This window comes from Zingiber officinale, chromosome 1B (genome assembly GCF_018446385.1).
Source record: "Zingiber officinale cultivar Zhangliang chromosome 1B, Zo_v1.1, whole genome shotgun sequence".
NCBI classification, from domain to species: domain Eukaryota; kingdom Viridiplantae; phylum Streptophyta; class Magnoliopsida; order Zingiberales; family Zingiberaceae; genus Zingiber; species Zingiber officinale.
In genome coordinates, this window is record NC_055986.1 from 169,407,453 (window position 1) to 169,427,551 (window position 20,099).

The following is a 20,099-nucleotide window of genomic DNA, read 5'->3' on the forward strand; positions in this document are numbered from 1 at the left end:
TCTGAGACAACCAAAAGTGAACTCCTGTAAATCATCATGTTGAACTTAGAATGAAGCTTTTTACATAACAACTGGCAACATTCAATACAAATGAATAATTGTTTATGAAAACAAGGAGATACTTGTTCAGGATCAGAAGTTCTGCTCTTTCTCTTCTCTGTTGATGGGCTTTCGCTCCCATTATCTACATTTGAGTTGTCATTTTCTGGTGTAGAATCATCCTCGATGTACCTGAATTTTGTACAGGAATAGTCCAAAACATAACTATGTTGACAGAGCTATGATGAAAGAGAATAGTGAAGCTCGGGCAATCTAGAATTGTAGTGTACATCCAAGAATCAGGTATCCAGCAAAAGAAATCACATATTTGAGAACTGAAATAACTACTCGATACCTTAATGTCAAATATCACAATTTAGTCAAACTATATTGGTTCACTTGTGTGTCAATTGCTAGTCTGCATATGAAACTTTTTTTTGCTTATACAAGTTTCACGAATATGATAGAAGACAAGTACATACAGTAAAATCTGAAAAATAAAAGGTTGATATAATCATAATAATTATGTTATATTCTGACAAACCTTCTTCAATTATGGTTTTGGCACATCATAGAGGGTCATGAATGGACCTACTTATGTTCATAACATTGGCATGTTTGCTCCAGTTCTAGTTACTAGTCAAAATTAAGTTGTGAAGAAAATATATTCATAGGTGTGGATAACCGATTTAAAGAGAAAAGGTCTACGGAACAATATTTAATCAGGGTGATAAAAAAAAATATGGTCTCTTGATTTCACTGGATTTGTACAGACTACAAACCAATGATCTCATTCAATGCAAGATACTCATTCAGGTATTAGCAGAAACTCCTAGATATATGGCATTAGATGTTTGTTATGCACTTTAAATTTGTTTCTACTAAAATGTTATATCAAATTAGCTATGAAGACCAATATAAAAATTTTAAACCTTGGATCTGATAACAATGGTAGAGGCATAGAGGCACTAGTATGAAAAGTTGGAAGTAGAGTAGTTATTCCATTCCTTTGTCTGCTTCATTCAAAAAACCAAATGCATATGAAGCCTTGATAAGCAATTATTGTGCAGTAAAACTAGAAGAAACACCAACACTGATCAAGTTTTGAACTAGGATCTACTGAAACCACTATATTTAAATAAATTCTGATCAAATTTAAATAAAAAACCTAATACACTAAACTGAAATATAATGTGCAATGGTCAAACCAAATTGATTGTGCTGTCTTTCTGAATTAGTCCATCTAATTGTGCACAAGTTGTAATTATTGAACTTATTCCGAGACCGTATTAGCCATGAAAATTGAATTTTAAACATTGGATCTGATAACAATGGTAGAGGCATAGAGGCACTAGTATGAGAAGTTGGAAGTAGAGTAGTTATCTACTTCATTCATGGAACCAAATGCATATGGTGCACTAAAACTAGAAGAAACACCAACAGTGATCAAGTTTTGGACTAGCATCTACTGAAACCACTATATTCAGACTGAAGTATATAAATTCTGATAAAATTTAAATAAAAAACCTAATACACTAAACTAAAATATAATGTGCAATGGTCAAACCAAATTGATTGTGTTGTCTTTCTGAATTAGTCCATCTAATTGTGCACAGGTTGTAATTTTTGAACTTATTCCAAGATTGTATTAGCCATGAAAATAAAGCAGAAATAGTCAATTTTGAAGTTTTTCGGTGTTGGCTTGTGCATCTACCAACATTTGAAGGAATATTGAAAACATAAAAGCCTAATTACTGCAGACACATATTGGAAGAATAGGCCATGAACTTAATGGATACTCTTACTTTAATGATCCACCATTTTGTCGTAGTGAGGACTGCAAAGCACGCCTTGAATTTTGAATCCATGGGTGCAATAATAGTGTTTTAGCATCTGGTCTCTGCATTGCATCCTGAAAAGTTCTTCAAGTAAGTACTGTTACTAAATAGAGGACCAGTGATGTGAGTGAAATAAGTGTCTGCAATAGTTACCAGCAATGGCAAATAATTTACCTTTTTAAAACACTGAAGAAGAAAATCAGTAATATCAGGTGAAAGACCCTCAGGTATGGGAGGATGCTCATCCTAAAAAAAGAAAATTACATCAAATCATACATCCTGGCTATTTTCCAGAGGCAAACTACAAAAAATCTTGACGTATTACATAAAGAAGCAATCATAAAGTTTAGTTACATAATAATAATAAATAAATAAACAAATAAATAAAGACTACTTATATCCTATACTATCAACAAAATATTAAGGTGGCAAACTTCCGTGGGACCAGGCCGGCCACCCCAGGATTAGTAAAGCCAAAGGCTTAAATACCAGGTGCCAACTAAAAAAAACAAAATATTAAAGTGCTTACATGTACACTAAATTGTCTCCTATGAAAAACACTGTTTCGGACAATACTGCTAGTCAATATAATAGCAGTATCAATTATTTATTCCTTAGAATTTAATTTGGATATGTTCTGACTGCTGAGAACTCCCATCCCACTAGGAGGTCTCTGGTTCAGCTCCAGGATAGCCCAACATCTTCAGGTTTACATTGAGAGCTCTTTGCATATCAACAGATTGTTGGACATCTTTCAACATGTTATAACATTTAATATATTTTTTATTATTTTATATTATGGAGCTACAGATCAACTATTGCAGAGTAGTAACATTTTTGTTTTATCATTCTGCGGAGCCTCAAACATTCACCTTAGCATTCTCATCTCTATTATGCAATTTCCTGAATATGTTGTTTCCTAACTGCACAATAATCTGACTGATAGATATGATTGGTTGTGCAACAATATATCAAAATTTTAGAAGCTCATTTCCTTTTAGTAACGCACACTTAGCTTCATGAATATCTCCTTGTTGAATAGTATACTCAAGGCTTCTAAAATATTAACAAGAATTTCTTGTTCATAAAAGCATCATCTTACTTCATTTCTTATTGTTGAAATTAAGGGGGCGTTTGGTTCTTTCCTTGGAATAGGAATCGGAATGGGAATCATTATATTGTGGAATGAGAATGGTATGAGCATGGATATTACTCTTAAAAGCAATGTTTGGTTAGTTGCATATTTTCTATCGGAATAAATCAAAATTTCCTTTTTTACCCTTAAAGAAAAATAAGAGAAAAAATTAGATGTGAGAGAAAGATGAATGTGAGAAAAAAATATGATGAAAGAGAATGATGAGAGAGAAAGTATTATGAGAGAGAAAATGTGGTGAGAAGGAATGAAGAGAGAGAAAGTGTGATGAGAGAAAATCAGAAAAGAGAGTGTGATAGGAGAGAGCATGATGAGAGAAGATGAGAGAGAAAATATGTTGTGAGAGAAAATATGATGGGAGAGGATAAAGAGAGAGAAAATGTAATGAGAAAAAATGAGGAGAGAGAGATTGAGGAGAGAGAAAGTATGATGAGAGAGAAAGTGTGATGAGAAAAAAAAGAAACCAGTGAGTGTGATGGGAGAGATTGAGGAGAGAGAAAGTATGATGAGAGGGAGTGTGTTCAGGAAAAAAAAGGAGGGAGTGTGACAAGAGAGATTGAGGAGAGAGAAAATGTGATGAGAGCGAAAGTGTGATGAGAAAAAAAAGAAAAGAGAACATGATGGGAGAGATTGAGGAGAGAAAAAGTATGATGAGAGCGAAAGTGTGATGAGAAAAAAGAAGGAAGAGAGTGCGATGGAAGAGATTGAAGAGAGAGAAAGTATGATGAGAGAGTGTAATGAGAAAAAAAGAGGAAAGAGAGTGTGATAGGAGAGATTAAGGAGAGAGAAAGTGTGTGATAAAATGATGAGAGAGAAAATATGATGAGAGAGAACAAGGAGAAAGAAGTGATATGAAAGAAAAAAAATAAATAAATATATTTTGATATTTGATATTTGATATTAAGGGAGAAAATTTTAGTTTTAGGTCAAGGGTATTTTTGGAATAAGGAAATATTTTGATTGATGAAAATAAGGTAATGGCTCATTGAAGGGGAGGTACATGGGAATGAGTTATTACCCAATTTCAAGGATTCATTCCCTTATTTGTATTCTTATTCCTATAATCCAAACATTAACAATGGCAATCAATGATTCTCATTCTTATTCCCCACTCCTATTCCCCTAAACCAAACGCAATCAATGATTCTCATTCTCATTCCCCACTCCTATTCCCCTAAACCAAACGCCCCTTAAATTTTGAATATTTAGTTGTAGTTCTACTTCTTCTAAAGTTTTTAGTTTCTAAAATTTCTCTTCACACTTCAAAGTTCTAGTTTATTTTACCTAGACTTTCTTTCATTAGCATAATATTGTATGCCATAGCATATACAATATGGGTCCCACTTTTGTATTAGGGGATATGTAAAATTCCGAATTGTGTGAGCTTGATCTAACCTAAGTTGACAAAGTCACTGGTAAATAATTGGCTTGAGTTTCAATGTTGGACAGAGATGAAGGTGGTGGAATCTTCATGATTCAATGAAGGCTAGGTGAGATGAAGTGAGGCAATAGTGAGAAAGTGAGCAAGTGCGACTTGGACTTTGAGCAGCAAACAATCATCTTCCAATTAAGATTAATTAATTCGCTATGGATAGGGATTCAACTCTCCGTAACGGCTCTGAAAGAATAATGAAAGTCATGAGGAGCCTGCTAGCAGTAACAGATTGGGTAAATATGTGGTAAATCTGAACAAAGGTGGAGCATAATGGGGGCTGTGTAAAGAACGAAAGCAACAGAAGCAGAATCTTGGGGCATCATATTTGGATAATGGTGTAGAAAATATGTTCTAAATGCATGATAGACGAATTAATTAAATGCGATAAAAACTTACAGCGATCTCCCGCAGATCCGCAATCGGCAATGACAAAGTTCGCTATCGGAAGAGCGATCACAGGATCGGAAAGCCCTCCGCAATTCCACAAACCAAATCCCGCCGCTTTGGATGTTCTCCTCTTACTCTCGTCGCACGATCACGATTTCACACACCCTGAGCCTTGGACGGACCCCCTTTATATAGGGAAATACACTAGGGGCATAATGGACTTTTTCATTATGTGTAGTGGGGAACATGGGTCACGTTCCCCACTATCCCCATTTCCAACATCTCCCACTCGTCCAAGGTAAGTCACTAAAACTAGTTCATTCAGGTAAGTCACAAAGACTTAATAAGTCACATAGACTATTAGAGAGTTTGGTCACATAGACCATATGAGAACATTCAATCCATACTTAGAGAAAATGGTTCGTGCGACAGCAAGCACACTGAGCGATAGTTGCTAAGAAGATTGTTACACCTTGACTTAGCCGCTCTTTGAGCAATCAATGCTAATAAAGTTGTTACACTTTACTTAGCTGCTCAAATAAATTAGAAACACACTCTTCATGGCACATAGCCTCTTTCCTGGTGGCACATAGCCTTTATCCAGAATCCATCCAATCTTCAAGTGACACACAGCCATTATCTTGAAGATATCCATGTCTTGCTATTTACCCAGATTAAATAATTTTCATTTACATCGATATGAACATCTCTAATCCCTTATAATGACCACTATGTCATGAGCATGTTCCATATCCTATATTCACATTCATTTCCGTGCATAACAGAAATGGGTCGACCAGTGAATAACAACAAAAGATGTAAATATATTTAATCTTCCTTTTTAGCTAGAATCAATTCATTTTAATCAGTCGCTTTCCTAGTTATGCTCATCGAATCATCCATAGCCATAGGATACACGCTAAAGTAGCAGACACTGATTAAAACTTCAAGTAAACAGCTAAATAGTCACTAAGGCAAAATTAAGATTAACATATAATCTCAAAGGTCTCACATAGTAGAGAAACAGGATTCATTCTCATACTACCTTTATTGTCGCAATAGCACATGTGGTATGAATCACATGCTACGATGTTATTCTCTTTACTAAAAAGAGTGCATGTTGTCTTCAAATTTAACATCGTACAGATTTCGATCTAGACATACCTAACGTCTAATCCTGAATTCAACATATGAATTCTAATCTGGCTTTCAACAGGTTTAGTAAATGGTGGGTTCATTTACTTCGATCATTATTTACACATAAATGATCTCATCTTGAAACAATTATCAAGGCGACCTCAACTTATGAATCTGCCTCTAATTTCATAATTTCAGTTACGTAAGCTGTTTCATAAGTAACGGTCTTACCCCTATTTGTACTTAACAAACAGAGATGATTATCCATGTGAGTGGACCAATCTCCACCTGCCAACATGCTCACCGAGATCTTACATGAATGTAACAAATACAACATATATACTGAATAAATTATGACAAATGACACAATCATAACACAAAGTCTGATTGTTATTTCAATATTGTTACATTCTACGAAATCCCAAAGACTTTACATGTTCTTTAAATGACTCTTTAGTCATTGGCTTAGTAAAAGGATCTGCAAATATAAACGTGTAAGGACATACTCAAGAATGACTTTTCTTTTAGCCACAATATCCCTCACAAAATTATTTTATATTTATATGCTTGCCTTTGCTATGATATTTGAGATCCTTGGAAAAAGCTATTGCTGCTTGACTATCATAGTAGACAGTTATCGAGCTCCCACTATCCTCGGCAATCTTCGGATGCTTGAAGAACCTTCTCAACCAGACTGCTTCTTGTACAACCGTTGAACATGCCACATATTCAACTTCCACAGTTGACAAAGGTACACAAGCTTGTTTCTTATGTTCCATGAGATGACACCACCATTCAGTAAAAATGCATAGCCTGATATAGATTTTCTATAATCTAGGTTCCCAGCTCAATCTGCATCTGAATAATATTTCAGATTCATATTTGATCCTTGGAAATAGAGACAATAATCTATTGTCGTCTTTAGATATTTGAATATCTTTTTTTATCATCTTCCAATGTCTCGGTCCTATGTTTGACTGGAAGTGACTAACTAAACCAACAACATAGCTGATATCGAGATGTGTACACAACATAGTGTACACCAAACTACCACTAGCACGGTCATATGATTTTTTTAATTTATCTCAGCTATTTCCTCTGGAGTTTTGGGATACTTACTCTTGCTCAAAACATTTTCTTTCATAATAAGTGTATGTTCTATGTTGCAATTAGGCATGTTGAAATGATGTAACATCTTATTTATATAAAACTCTTGTGACAGACCCAAAATTCATTTAGGATGATCTCTAATGATCTTCACCCCTAAGATGTACTTAGTTTCTCCCATATTCGTTGTATCAAATTGTGATTACAGTCACTTCTTGACTTCATTCACATACCTTATATTATTTCCAACTATTGACATATCATCAACATATAATGATAAAATGACATACTTTCCTTTTCTGTTTCAGGAAAACATAATGATCCTCATTGATCATTTGAAACCATAAGATAAAACGACTTCATTAAATCTGTTCCATTGTCTTGACGCTTGCTTTAGCCCATATATTGACTTTCTAAGTCTACATACTTTTTGCTCTTGGCCTTCAGCAATGAAACCTTCTGGTTGAACCATATAGATTTCTTCATCAAGATCACCATTAAGGAAAGCGGTTTTTATATCCATTTGATGTAATTCCAAGTCATAATGTGCCACAAAGGCCAAAATAACTCTTATTGATACAAATTTCACTACAGGAGAAAATGTCTCTTCAAAATCAATACCCTCCATTTGGGTATATCCTTTTGCAACTAAACGAGTTTTGTATCTGTTAATCGATCCATCTGCTTTCCTCTTTATTTTGAGAATCCATTTATTCCCAATAGCCCTTCGGCCCGGAGGAAGATCGACTAAGTCCCAAACATGATTTTGAATCATGGACTCCATCTCTTCAACCATTGCAGCTTTCCATTTTTCTCTAACTCTACATCCCAATGCTTCCTCAATGGATTGAGGTTCGTCATCGTCAATTGGAAGTGTAACCAATGCCTCATTCTCAATATTAAACCTCTTCTTAGGTTTGATCTTACGAACACTTCTCCGTAAGTTGGGTTGTTGAGAAGTCAACTCATGACTCGGCATATCACTCCCACTTAGTTGACTAGACTCAGGTATCCCTTTTGACACCTCTCTCGTTGATAATATCTCATCCTCCTCAAATAGAGGAACATTTTTATCAACATCACCTCTGATTGGGAACTCTGTTTCGAGAAAAGTCACATCTCTCGAGTCTATTTCGGAGATGGTTCCATCTAGTTGCTCACCTATAAAAACATAACCTTTGGAGGTCTCATGATATCTTATAAAGATACATTTCTTACCTCTATGCCCTAGTTTTCCATACTTGTGAGAACTATCATGAACATAAGCAGCTGACCCCCAGGGTCTCAGATTACTCAAATCTGGTTTCCAACGTTCGTATGGGGTAGATGGAACCGACTTTGAAGACACTTTGTTAAGTATATAGGTTGCAGTTAATAATGCATCTCCCTAGAGATTGGCAAATTAGCTTGCGCCATCATAGACTAACCATTTCAAGAAGAGTCCTATTTCTTCTTTCACCTACCCCATTTTGTTATGGAGTTTAGCTGTCTAATAATCCTCTATCATTACATATTGTCTTGACATGATCGGATAAATACTCCCCACCACGTAGTGCGTAAAGTCTTAACTTTACGTTCCGTTTGATTCTCAACTTCGTTCATATAACGAATGAAGCAATCTAATGCTTGGTTTTATCAAATACACATGACCGAACCTAGAGAAATCATCAATAAATGTAATGAAATAGAAGCTCCACGTCTAGCCTTCACATTCATTGGACCACAAATGTCCGAATGAATTAAGCTGCAATGTTGATTCAGATCTAATAGCCTTACCAATGGTTTCCTAGTTGCTTTTCCAGAAAGACAATGCTCACATATAGACAATTGAATCTTAGCTCGAGTGCCCAATAGACCCTCTTTAGCTAATCGATTCATATGTCTTATCTGTCCTAATCTAGCACGCCAAACCTCATTAGTTATATCTGCATCACTAGTTAAAGCAATGTTTGAAAACAACCATCAATAGCATAATTGACATCCGGTTCTACATCAAGAACCATAAAACCATTGTTAAAAACCGTATCCGATTGACACTGAGTCAATCTTAAGTTCAACAGACCGATCGTAAAAATTAATACAATACCCTAAATCAAGAAGACACGTGAAACAAGATTCCGTCGAATTTCGAGAGCATACGAGACATCACGTAGAAATAAAACTCTACCACCACGTAGGTTGAGTTTGCAAGTCCCGACTCCTTTGACTTCAACTCTTGCATTATTTCCACATAGATCCACTTGTTGCCAACTGGTACCCAACACTCAACAAATGTAACTCGTTCCCGATGATTGGTTGCTCCTGAATCTATAATCCACAAAGGATAAGAATCAACAAACACCGAACTAGCAACAAAATGCTCTTGAAAAGAAGACACACTGGATTTTTACTCATTTCTCAGGATCTTAAGGTGCCCTTTTTGCCACAATTAAAACAAGTCAACTTGTTTTAGGTTTCTTTCCATCTTCTTGACTATCTTCTTGATTGGGCCTTGTCCCACAATAACTTCCCTCTTCTTTCCCTTCCTTTCTTGAACCATTTCTTCTTGGATCCATATGATCCTACGGAACCTACAGCCACATAGGCTTGTCCAGAAATCCTTGCGGATTCAACTCTCTCCGCCTCCAATTCTACATGGCGTGAGACGTCAGTTAGGCTCTGCTTCATGGTTTCCAAGAATCTGAAGTGAACGATAATCGCTTGAACCTGTTGTTCATCAGTCAACTCATGACCAGCAGTTTTAAGCTCCCGAATCATGTTTGACATCTCCCTGAGGTGTTGAACCATTGACACGTTCGGACGCTTTTTGTAGCTGTCAAATTTAATTGTCAGCTGTCGAAACTTGCTCAGACTTACTCCACTGTATTTTTCTTTAAGGGCAACCCAGACTTCATGAGCCGTAAGATATGACTCATACTCAAAAGCTAGGTCGTCTACCATTGAACTAATCAATATACCCTTTGCAGTGGAGTCCTTTTTCTTCCATGCCTTATAGGCATCAAGATCTCGTCTGTGTTGTCCAGTGGGACCATCTACAGGTACTTCCATAACCTGATTTACAGCCTCTAGAACTTCTTGTTCCTCAAGTACATATTGTATTCTGAGGTGCCAGATCTTATAGTTATCCCTATTAAGTTTTTCACCTTTGTTGAGTTCAGCTATTATGTTTTTGGTTGCCATAATCTATCATAAATAAACAAATTATTTAGTATTCAGTGTATATCATATGTATGCAATTTATGATTGACTTAATATTACTTTGAGTTGGTTTACAAAATCAAGTGACAACTATGTTTTCACTCATCATCCGTATGACCAATCAAATTAATATTAATCAATTCTATTACATACATCCCAACAAATGAACTAATCATTTATAATATCATGTTTTTTTTAATTAAATGAACTAATCATTTAATACATCATGAACTAATCATGCATCATGTCAAGCAAACAGCATAATTAAATGAACATATCATTAATATAAAATTATGCTGCAGATTGTTAACATATAACCAACTGACATGAATGAAATGGACTAACTATTGTTCATACAAAACGACAATAAAAATAACAAAACTCTAATAAACTAGATAGGCAACTACCACTCCCACTAAGACAGACACTAGTGCAGTGGCTAATATAATCCCTCTCAGCCTGGACTCATTTGGGGTAATCCCAGGTAAGACAGCTTCAAGGCTCTCTATTGGATCCACAATTGGATCCTCTTCTGGTTCCTCCTCGATCATTTCCGGATCCTCTTCGAACTCTTCCGGATCCTCTTCAGTCATATGATGAAGCAGCTCCTCACATAATACAGAATATGTGACGCGTCCTTGATGACGCCCCCAAATATAGTCTGCTATCATCCTAGGATTTTCTGGCAATGATTGCATCAAAGCCCAAATCCTATAACTGTCCAGGACTGGAAACTCTTCTCGCTCAAGTTTCCAAAATAATCGATCAAGCCGCCAATAAGCCATCCGACTCCATGAACAGGGTTGTACTCATCTCCCGAATCTCCTCCCAAAGCTGATGTTGTCGTAATCACGACTAGGCATCTGAAAAATTGAAAATAAATAAGTCAGTACAAAACCGACTAACCAGTACAAAACCGGCTTATTTCAATTTATACAGGCATAGTACCAACATAATAAATCAAGAAAAACAAATCTTCTCGATTTTCAGGAGTTCAAGTCGACAATTAGAACTAATCTAATTGGTCAAACCCATTGGATCGATTGATTAGGGATCCAGATCCTAAGCTCAGTCCTTTGTCCTTAATTAGAACTAATCTAATTGGACAGAGATTTTTGTATACCTATGTTCTGTTACTTTTTTCTCTAAGTCCATTTCTACCAATTTCAGACCTATTGATCAAACTCATGTCCGTTTGATTAAACCAATGCCCATTGGTTTAAGTCCGATCAATTAGAACAAATCTAATTGTTATGATCAAATCTGACCCATTAGAACAAATCTGGTCATTTGATCATATTTGGTCCAAGCTCTAATTAATCAACCCATATTAATTTGGGGTTGAATCAAATTGGTTTAATTAAACCCAATGGTTTAATCTAAACTGGGTCTAATTGGACCAACCAATTTAAACCCACCTAATTAATTAAAATTAGACTAACAATTATAATTTTAATTAATTTTAACATGCATTATTTATATATATTATTATATATAAATAGTTTTTAAAGCACGTGAGCTTGCACTGTTCTGTTCGAACCAAAAAATACAGTTTCCTTTTTTCTTTTAAATAGAACTTATCCTATTCAAAGAGATTAAAGAGGAAAAAAAAAACGAACACGTCTTCTGCCGTTTTCTCCGCCGCACCCACGTCGCTCACGCACGCCACCAAGCCGCCCACTTCGATCACGCTGCCCACGCCGCAACTGCGACAAACACAGTCGCCGGCCATGCCAGCCTTCTGCCGGTGGCAGCCGGTCCTTTCCGGTACCATAAACTAGTCATCTTTAGGCCCGACGAGATCGCCGACAGTGGTTCTGCCTGTCCTAGCCATCAACACATAGCCGACCAGCCAGGACGCCAACGACGGCCACGGACTGCCATCGCCGGTAAATCCAGCGGTAGCGATTTTACAAATTAGGCACAACGTGTATGCTACGACACATTAGTCGTGCAAAACGGCGACGGGAAATGACAAAACGAGGAAACATTCGAACGACAATATTATAATTCGTCTATAAGCATTTAGAAATAACTACGCGCTCTGATACCAATGTAGAAAATATGTTCTAAATGCATGATAGACGAATTAATTAAATGCGATAAAAACTTACAGCGATCTCCCGCAGATCCGCAATCGGCAATGACAAAGCTCGCTATCGGAAGAGCGATCACAGGATCGGAAAGCCCTCCGCAATTCCACAAACCAAATCCCGCCGCTTTGGATGTTCTCCTCTTACTCTCGTCGCACGATCACGATTTCACACACCCTGAGCCTTGGACGGACCCCCTTTATATAGGGAAATACACTAGGGGCATAATGGACTTTTTCATTATGTGTAGTGGGGAACATGGGTCACGTTCCCCACTATCCCCATTTCCAACAAATGGTAAAGGCAACATTCAGTGAGGACAAAGTGGTCAATGTGCATTCCGTAGTAGAGAGCATGAAGTTGGAGGATAGATCTTAAATTAGCAACAACATTGCAAGCAAGTTCGAGCAATGTTCGACATAGAAAGGGAGTGAGAGAGAGTTAGTACGAGGGAGGTTTTTGGGTTGGTGGTGGTCATATGTGAAAGGAGAGATGGGAGAAGAAAGAGACAAGTAAAGAAATTGCAATCTTTTATCTTGGAATAAAGAGTTTATGTTCCACCTAATGAATCTCGCAACAAGCGCCCCTATTGGTGAATCTTGTAAGTTCCACCCCCACTATGCAACACAACTTAGCTTTAGCTTTGATAGCACTGAACACAACACAAGTCACACATCTCAGATCAAACACTGATACGACTGAGAGAGGGGTCCAATATTAATCCAACCCATAGTTTGTAACCATACCCTAAATGTCAAGGCATGAAGGCATTATGCAGTAAAACCCTTCACACCAAAATACAATAATGGATGCCTAATATGGAATAATGTAAAAACAACCTAATTAAGAAAATGAAACACCTACATTAACAATTAATTAAGCCCGTAATACAAGTACACAACACAAATTAAAAAAAAAATAATGCAATTGTATAAGTTATCTTTTTACATGAGCCAAAACAAGGTGCAAAGGTAACCCAAGGTCACAGAGCAACCATGTGGTAATATCCAGACTTACCCTCTTGATACGCTTGAATGTTTATAATTGATTGCTTGTTAATACAAGATGTTCCTTTACCCAAAATATTGCCCTTAAAGTTTTCATGAGTTTGACATGCCTTAATTAGTATAAAAAATGTTATGCAATAAAATTTACAAATCATAACAAGTACCTAATTGAATTGCCTTAACATGAATTATCTTGACCTTTGTCAATGCATAATTTTACTTTTATATCAGTTCATTTTGGTTCTTCCGCGGAATACATTTCATTCCTTTTTCTCTTCCAACTTGTTCAGTAACAAAGAGCCCATGATGCAAACAGAAAGAGTTCATGAAGCCACAAATGAAAACACAATATTCCCCTTCAAAGCTATTTAAATGTAGCTTTCTATACCTGAACTATTCGAAAAAGTGCGGGCATTGGTTGTAGATCACTATATGGCGGTACACATGTTAACAACTCTATGACTGTGCAACCAACACTCCAGATGTCTGATGCAGCTGAAACACCAGACATTTCAATAACCTGAAAACATTTAAGTAGGTATAAGACAAATAGATTTCAAGGATAACGCTTGCATTACTCTAAAAAGTAAAATGGAAAAACCTAATAGGTACAGATAGGATAACAAATGATAACTGAAGCTTCCACTTGTTATTTGTATTATGAGAATTCAATGAATTGTTCCTATGAGACTATTAAGACAGTGAATTGTGAAATTTTATGTTCAACAATATATTAGAACAAGATTCTCTTTTCATTTTTTCCCTCCCTAATTAGCATTTTAACTAGATTATACATATATAGTTCGCTATCAATCTCCACTTTACCGAGTTGAACTTTTAACAGAACAGAAATTGTTTACATAACATAACATGATAATCAGAGAGAATACATGCTTTAATACCAACCTCTTATATATCCATTTAATAACATACTATTGACACCAAGGAAAAGAAAGAGATTATACAGAAGCATATTGTGGTCTTGCCAATACAAATAGTGTAAAGGGCAGTCCGGTGCACGAAGCCCCCGTCAATGCGAGTCCAGGGAAGGGTCTACTACATAGTCTTACCTTACTTTGCAAGCCTGCAAGAGACTAGTTCCAACACTCGAACCCGTGCCGATACAAATAGTGTAAATATACAAAATTATAAAAGACCAGTTTTATATGGCTGGTTACCTCAGGAGCCATCCAATATGGTGTCCCAAATACAGAATGTGCATTGACATCTGCTTCTGTGAGTTTTGTTGCGACACCAAAGTCAGCAAGTTTAACAAGGCCCTATAGATAATTATTGGCAATGCCATGAGAATGACAAACACATGAAATATATATATATGTGACATCAAAATCAAGTGAAATGTAGTTGAAATCTATCAACCCAACTGAGCAAGGTCCTACAAATTATCTCATGAAATTGAATCAAAAAGAAGTTTAGTTTAACAATAAGATGGCTTGGTTTTTAGAAAATGTTACAGAAAGATAACTAAGGAATATGAAACTCTTGTATCCAAACGACGGGCATGGCTTAGAATGGAGTACTAGCAGATGGGTATAAACAGATGGAGTTTATGGGGGGAAATCACAGTGAATGATTCTAATAGAAAACTTGATCTTGTAAGAGATAGAATATTGTGATTTCATATAGTGACGGAAAGACATGCAAATGGTCACCTTTTCAAGATGTTACTACAACAACAACTAATAAGAATAATTATTATAATTATTATAATAATAATAATTATTATTATTATTATAATAAAGGTTCTATGTGAATTGGGGAATGTTATGCACAATGGCCAATAGCAAATGTCTATTTCCAACCTTGGCTCACTGAAGTATTTGATATGTCCAAGTTGGGGAGCCCAAACCTCAAAGGAAACAACGTAAAAAATTTATTAAAGAGAGATCAAATGTGAGCAATAAGTGACAATCATGGTACAAGAATCTTAGTACTATTGGGCTTATGGTTCCAGGATCAGTTTTCTTTAGGCTCGTGTCAAATATGAGTAGCTACAAATGCCTACCCAGACAACCTGAGCATGGGTGCATAACATGTTAAATAATACACGATATAATAATATATGTTCTAATTTCATATAAAATACATTAATTTCAAAGATAAACTTTTTACAAACTGTCAGACACCTATAGAGGGCGTGGCATGTGTGAAGAGTGGAGAAGCATTAAAGTGGCATGAGAGAAAAAACTATAGAACAATGTCATGAAAGGTGATTTTTCATGATAGAACCTTGAGGGAAAAGTGACAAGAGACTCATTATTTGGCAAAATTCGAAGCTGTATTAGAATTAAAAGAACAAGGAAGGGTGGTCATGATTAAAGATTACCTCCTTTGTGGTCAAGATGTTGGCACCCTTGATATCTCGATGAATAACACCTTGCTCATGCAAATAGACCAAACCCTCCAAGACCTTTTCATAATCATAACACAAAAGTCATATGACCTCTATAACAAAGCAAGACACATATTCTATGAAATCACAAGCAAACCTGAGCAATATAGAAAGCTACCAATGGTTCAGGGAATGGTCCAAATTTATTAGGTTTGATGATGTTAGCAAGAGAACCATTTTCCACGTACCTGCAAGAACTCCATCAAGTAAATGTGGGTGTGACTAAGAAACTCTACTATAATAAACACTACACATATGAAAAGGAGGTTAAATAGTACAATACTCGAGAACAATGTGTAGATGAGTCTTTGTCTTGATGGACCCAAGATATTTCACTATGTTTTTGTGATTGAGATTCTGCAAGCAAGAAAATAAACATGAACAAGATCACTTGCAACAGATTGTAATGACCCAATTTAGTAGCAAAATGAAATTGTGGGCAACTAAGAAGATTTATAAGGCTTATTTGAGTCTACTACTATTAATTTAAACTAACCATTTTGGATCTTGAAAAACATCAAGTTAAATGGACAAATCTCTCAAAAAAGTCAGGTTGTGACATATAGTATTGGAACAGACTTGGTCCTAAGCTTGATGAGATCATCCAATGAGAAAGAATTATCTATAATGCTAACATTGGTTATTAGGTTTCGCATGCCACCAACCAGGATCTTTGGACCTCAACAAGATCATCAAGCCTTAAGTGGGAAATATTGTGATAACCCAATTTAATTTCACATCACAAGTTGTGGAATAACTAAGCTGATTTATAAGCCATAGATGAAACTGCTACAGTGGAATTAGGCTTAAGCATCTTGATTCGAGGTCTGACCCAATGGAGTTAATGGGATATAAGTCCCCATCAATGTCGAGGTAAGACAAAATGATAGTAGAGATTGAAGCTTGATGAGATGATCCAATTAGACAGTGTTGCTTATGATGGTGGAAGTCCATCTTTCCACATGCAAGCTCTAATTGGAAGAGATCATGAAAATCTAATTAAGTTAAATATTGAAAATTGTAATAAAGGACAGCCCGGTGCATGAAGCTCTAGTCAATGCGGGTCCCAGGGAAAGATCAGACCACGTTGGGTTAATTGTATACAATTTTACCTTGCATTTTACAAGAAGTTTTTTCCAAAACTCGAACCCATAACCTCAAGGTTACATGACAGCAATTTAATCATTGCGCCAAAGCTCCCTTTCATATTGAAAATTGTAATGTTATAGGAAATTTAAAAGGCTTAGATGAGTCTAATACTCTTAACTTGGAACCAATTCAGGCCAGTGGTTTTAGTTGATTAAGTTAATCACAGTTTCTCATTCAAACTAGACCAAGACACGTTGTTTATTTGACAAAGTTTGTGTGTACGCTTCGCCAACTAAGGAAATTCTAAATTTTGTTTCTGAATTACTACATATACTAGTAAACATCAATTTGAAATACAACTTCCTGAATTATTGAGAATCCAATAGATTATTTATTTAAATTGTTGGACATTCCGGAGCTGGGGGGAGGGTGAATAGCTAGTCTCGCTTCGTTAAAGATGATTTCCAGCGAATAACCTCGAAGCGAACTCCTCCAATGCTAACACAAAGGATTTACTTAGTATCCACCTCAAGAAAAGATGACTAATTCAAGAATCCACACCCGAGCATACTCTCCACTTTGAAAACACTCCTTCTTGGAACAATCTGGAAGTAGAGAAACCTCGTACAAGCTCACACAAGAATACAACTCAAAACAATAAGTAAATGTACGTAAATACAATAAAACTCTTCTGGCTTGATCTCTTGTAGCTTGCAATCACCTCTTGAACCTTAGAAGTGCAGCAACACTTGTCTCCAAGAAGCTTCAAGAACCGACGACAATGGTGGAGAAGAATCAGTGAAGCGGTTTTTGCGTTTAAACTCATTATCGCCTTTATATGCGCTTTTAGGGTTCCCAATTGATTGGGTCTACTCCCAATCTATTGCCACATCATATTCCAGCTATCACAACCGTCTAAAGCTCGCAGCCTACGCAACGATCATATCCCAATGGATTGGTCAATCGATTGGGGAGGCTTCAATCAATCAACTAATCGATTTAGAGCGCCTCTGTGCTCTCACAGAAAACCCGGAATCGATTGACCAATCGATTCTGGCTACCTCGCAATCTCGCGAGAAAGCTCAACCCAATCAATCAACTGATCAATTGGGGAGTAGCATAATCGATCGACTGATCGATTGAGAACCTTTCTGTGCTCACGAGAATGACTGTCAATCGATTAGCGTAGTCCCAATCGATCAGCTGATCGATTGAGTCGCCTTTGTTCGCAACACTCTTCCAATCGATCAACTAATCGATTGGGTTCTAGATCAATCGATCACCTGATCGATTGACCAACCCAAATCAAGTCTAGGGTTCTCATGCCCAACATCCAGTCAATCATGACCTATTGGGACTCTTCATTGCCTAGCATCTAGTCAACCTTGACCGGACTTCGTCACTAAATGTCCAGTCAACCCTTTGACCTACTTGGCCTTACCACTCACCAGATGTCCAGTCAACCTTAACCCACCTAGATTTCTACTGTCTGACTTCACTCACCAGGACTTCCTCACTGCCTAGCTTCACTCACTAGGACTTTCCAACTGTCTGACTTCACTCACCAGGATTTTCTCCTTACGTAGCTTCACTCAAGCTTTCCAATTGTCTGACTTTACTCACCAGGACTTTCCCATTTGTCTATCTTCACTCACTAGGGCATTTTACCTGACTTCACTCACCAGGACTTTTTCCATCTATTTAACTTCACTCACTAGGATTTCCACCTAGCTTCACTCATCAAGATTTTTCAACTGCCTAGCTTCACTCACTAGGCTTTTCACACTGTCCGACTTCACTCACCAGAATATCTCAACTGTCTGGCTTCACTCGCCGAGAATTCCCAACTGTCTGGCTTCGCTCACCAAGACTTTCCACACCAAGTGTCCTCTCAACACAGGCTCACTTGGACTTTCATCTTCTGCCAACCTTCCCATTAGACTTACCCTTGCCTAACCTCCAGTTAGGACTTCACAGTCATATATTCAGAACCTACTTGACCCCTAGTCAACCATTGACCGTCAGTCTCTCATATGGACAATTGCACCTACAATATCCATATATTGTCAAATATCAAAACTCAAACATCGAAACTCAAATTTGAGTCAACTTAAGCTTAGTCAACCTGGTCAATCATGACCCGGGGAAATTGCACCAACATAAATAGTGTTCTTCCTAGCTATCGGTGATTAAGTAGAATTGATAATGCATCCATAGCATTTGTGATGATTGCTATCTAACTTCTTTCTACTTATTGGTCCAAACTCATACAATATACAAAATCTATTTAGCTGGATGGCTATGTGAATTCACATTCACCTGATACAAGATGACAAACTCACATATCCACACCGTATATCCAACCCATTTACACTTTGCAAAATGATATTGTTGATTACCAGGGTTGTACTAAGCTAGCAACTACAATGCAAAACTATCTTACCCACTCATAAAATGCAAAAAAATGTTGCATAGGCACAGCAAAAATAGAAAGAGGTAAAGGCATATAGAAGAGAAGAGACAATAGCAAATGTAAGTGTACTGGGAAGAAATGAAGAGAATCAATGATGTTGTGGAAGTTCCAAGGAAAGAACTAAAAAAAAAGCCCAAAATGCAAGGAACAAAAACTGATAGTGACTCAAGAAATAGATGACAAAAAATGTCCAAGACCTGTACTCAAATGAGGCTTTCTAGCAATCACAATGAGTGACATAAAAAAAAAATCCTTTAATGCCAATAATTATGAATAGGACCATTTTTGCAGTAGCTTACTGAAACTTCAACATTCAATGACTTGAAACTTTTAAATACTACAAATCTTCAAAAGAATAGTTACCTTTAGTAGATCAATTTCTTGCTGGATCATGATTTGTGATGATGGCAGAGACAATTTTGCAAATAAAAAGAAAACATTAGTTGAAAACCAAGCAAAAAAACCTACTGTGTAATCTTAAGAAATTCCATAAAAACGTACAGGAAGACAATTCATAGTTGTATCATTGTAACAACTAATAAAGCATTAGCAGTGCTCATACTGAGTTAATTTTATGCTGCAAATGTACTTTAATCAATCAACATAAAGTATGTGTAGAAAACACTCTTAAGTAGTCTCTCATCTTCTAAACCAATTGAAGCAATAAAGGTAAGCAACGTGACTAAAAATAATTGGCATTACAACTAAAAGTGGATTGAGAAGAAATTTG

The 20,099-nt window shown here is 36.5% G+C and overlaps 1 protein-coding gene across 1 annotated transcript in view; it reads right to left on the bottom strand.

The window, feature by feature from the left end:
* The window catches only part of LOC121991467 (MAP3K epsilon protein kinase 1-like), a 32,052-nt gene that overhangs the window by 10,882 nt on the left and 1,071 nt on the right, over window positions 1-20,099 (bottom strand). The window contains exons 3-11 of the mRNA XM_042545467.1: window positions 19,733-19,753; window positions 16,091-16,164; window positions 15,905-15,995; window positions 15,742-15,825; window positions 14,573-14,674; window positions 13,783-13,914; window positions 2,052-2,123; window positions 1,845-1,951; window positions 123-231 (exon numbers count right to left, since the gene is read on the bottom strand). Coding sequence (XP_042401401.1) covers window positions 123-231; window positions 1,845-1,951; window positions 2,052-2,123; window positions 13,783-13,914; window positions 14,573-14,674; window positions 15,742-15,825; window positions 15,905-15,995; window positions 16,091-16,164; window positions 19,733-19,753 — 792 coding nt within the window. The remainder of the gene's footprint in view (window positions 1-122; window positions 232-1,844; window positions 1,952-2,051; window positions 2,124-13,782; window positions 13,915-14,572; window positions 14,675-15,741; window positions 15,826-15,904; window positions 15,996-16,090; window positions 16,165-19,732; window positions 19,754-20,099) is intronic.